Here is an 805-nt window from a genome sequence, read left to right on the forward strand (position 1 = left end):
AATCCTCTTCCACATCCTCGTAGGGTCTTTTAAAGGTCTTTGCTCCTTGGAATTCCGTCGGTTTCTGGGCCTGACCTTGCGACCTCCTTTGAGTTGAGGGAAATTGGGAACAAAAGGTCAGGTAAGTTAAAAAGCTACGTGTGATTTTTACCGGAATATATAATATGACAGAACTAGAACAATGTGGCACTTCGGGAGATGATGTTAGACAGGGTAATATTTCCGTTATTAAATCAGGTTTGTTTTCAAAAGTCTCGTCTTTTCAAAATATCTAACAATCCTTTCTAGAAAAAAAATAGAAGCAAATTTTACGGACGATTATTCAGCGAGAGTGGTAGCGGGAAGTTATGCCTTGATAAGTTCACAAAAGGACTATTCACACTGGCGGAAAGATGTCGTCCTGGCGAGATCTTCCTTGGTATATTTGTTCCTGCGATCTCTTCTGTCTGGAAAATTTGAATTTGTTCTTGCCGTTTGCTCAATCTCTGAATTAGTGTGTTGTTCTTGTGGTCTTATCGGTCTAAATACATTCTACGAGTACAAAATCCTACATAATCGTTTAAAATACGCATTCTCAGTCAAAGTGGCGTAGTGTTGCTGTGACTAACAAAGCTAATGATCCCCCTTTTACAATACAAATATGAGAATGAGGTTTGGTATCTGTTTGATAAAACCTTCAAACGCCTGTGTTGTAAAATGTATGTTGCTTCTGACAGTCAGTTCGTTCTACTTCTGTTAGTCATGGCATGGATATGATCAACCTTACTTGCAGTTGAAAAGATAGGCTGACTCAAATCTTGCTGTA

At 38.9% G+C, this 805-nt stretch overlaps 1 protein-coding gene across 2 annotated transcripts in view; it reads right to left on the reverse strand.

The window, feature by feature from the left end:
* LOC119585192 (putative carbonic anhydrase 2) overlaps positions 1–805 on the reverse strand; it is a gene marked incomplete in the record, with an annotated part of 7,189 nt that overhangs the window by 5,031 nt on the left and 1,353 nt on the right. The window contains 2 exon segments of one of the 2 annotated variants that reach the window (XM_037933841.1): positions 1–86; positions 317–446. In XM_037933841.1, coding sequence (XP_037789769.1) covers positions 1–86; positions 317–446 — 216 coding nt within the window. 2 annotated transcript variants of the gene reach the window in all.

This window comes from Penaeus monodon, chromosome 19 (genome assembly GCF_015228065.2).
Source record: "Penaeus monodon isolate SGIC_2016 chromosome 19, NSTDA_Pmon_1, whole genome shotgun sequence".
Classification (NCBI taxonomy): domain Eukaryota; kingdom Metazoa; phylum Arthropoda; class Malacostraca; order Decapoda; family Penaeidae; genus Penaeus; species Penaeus monodon.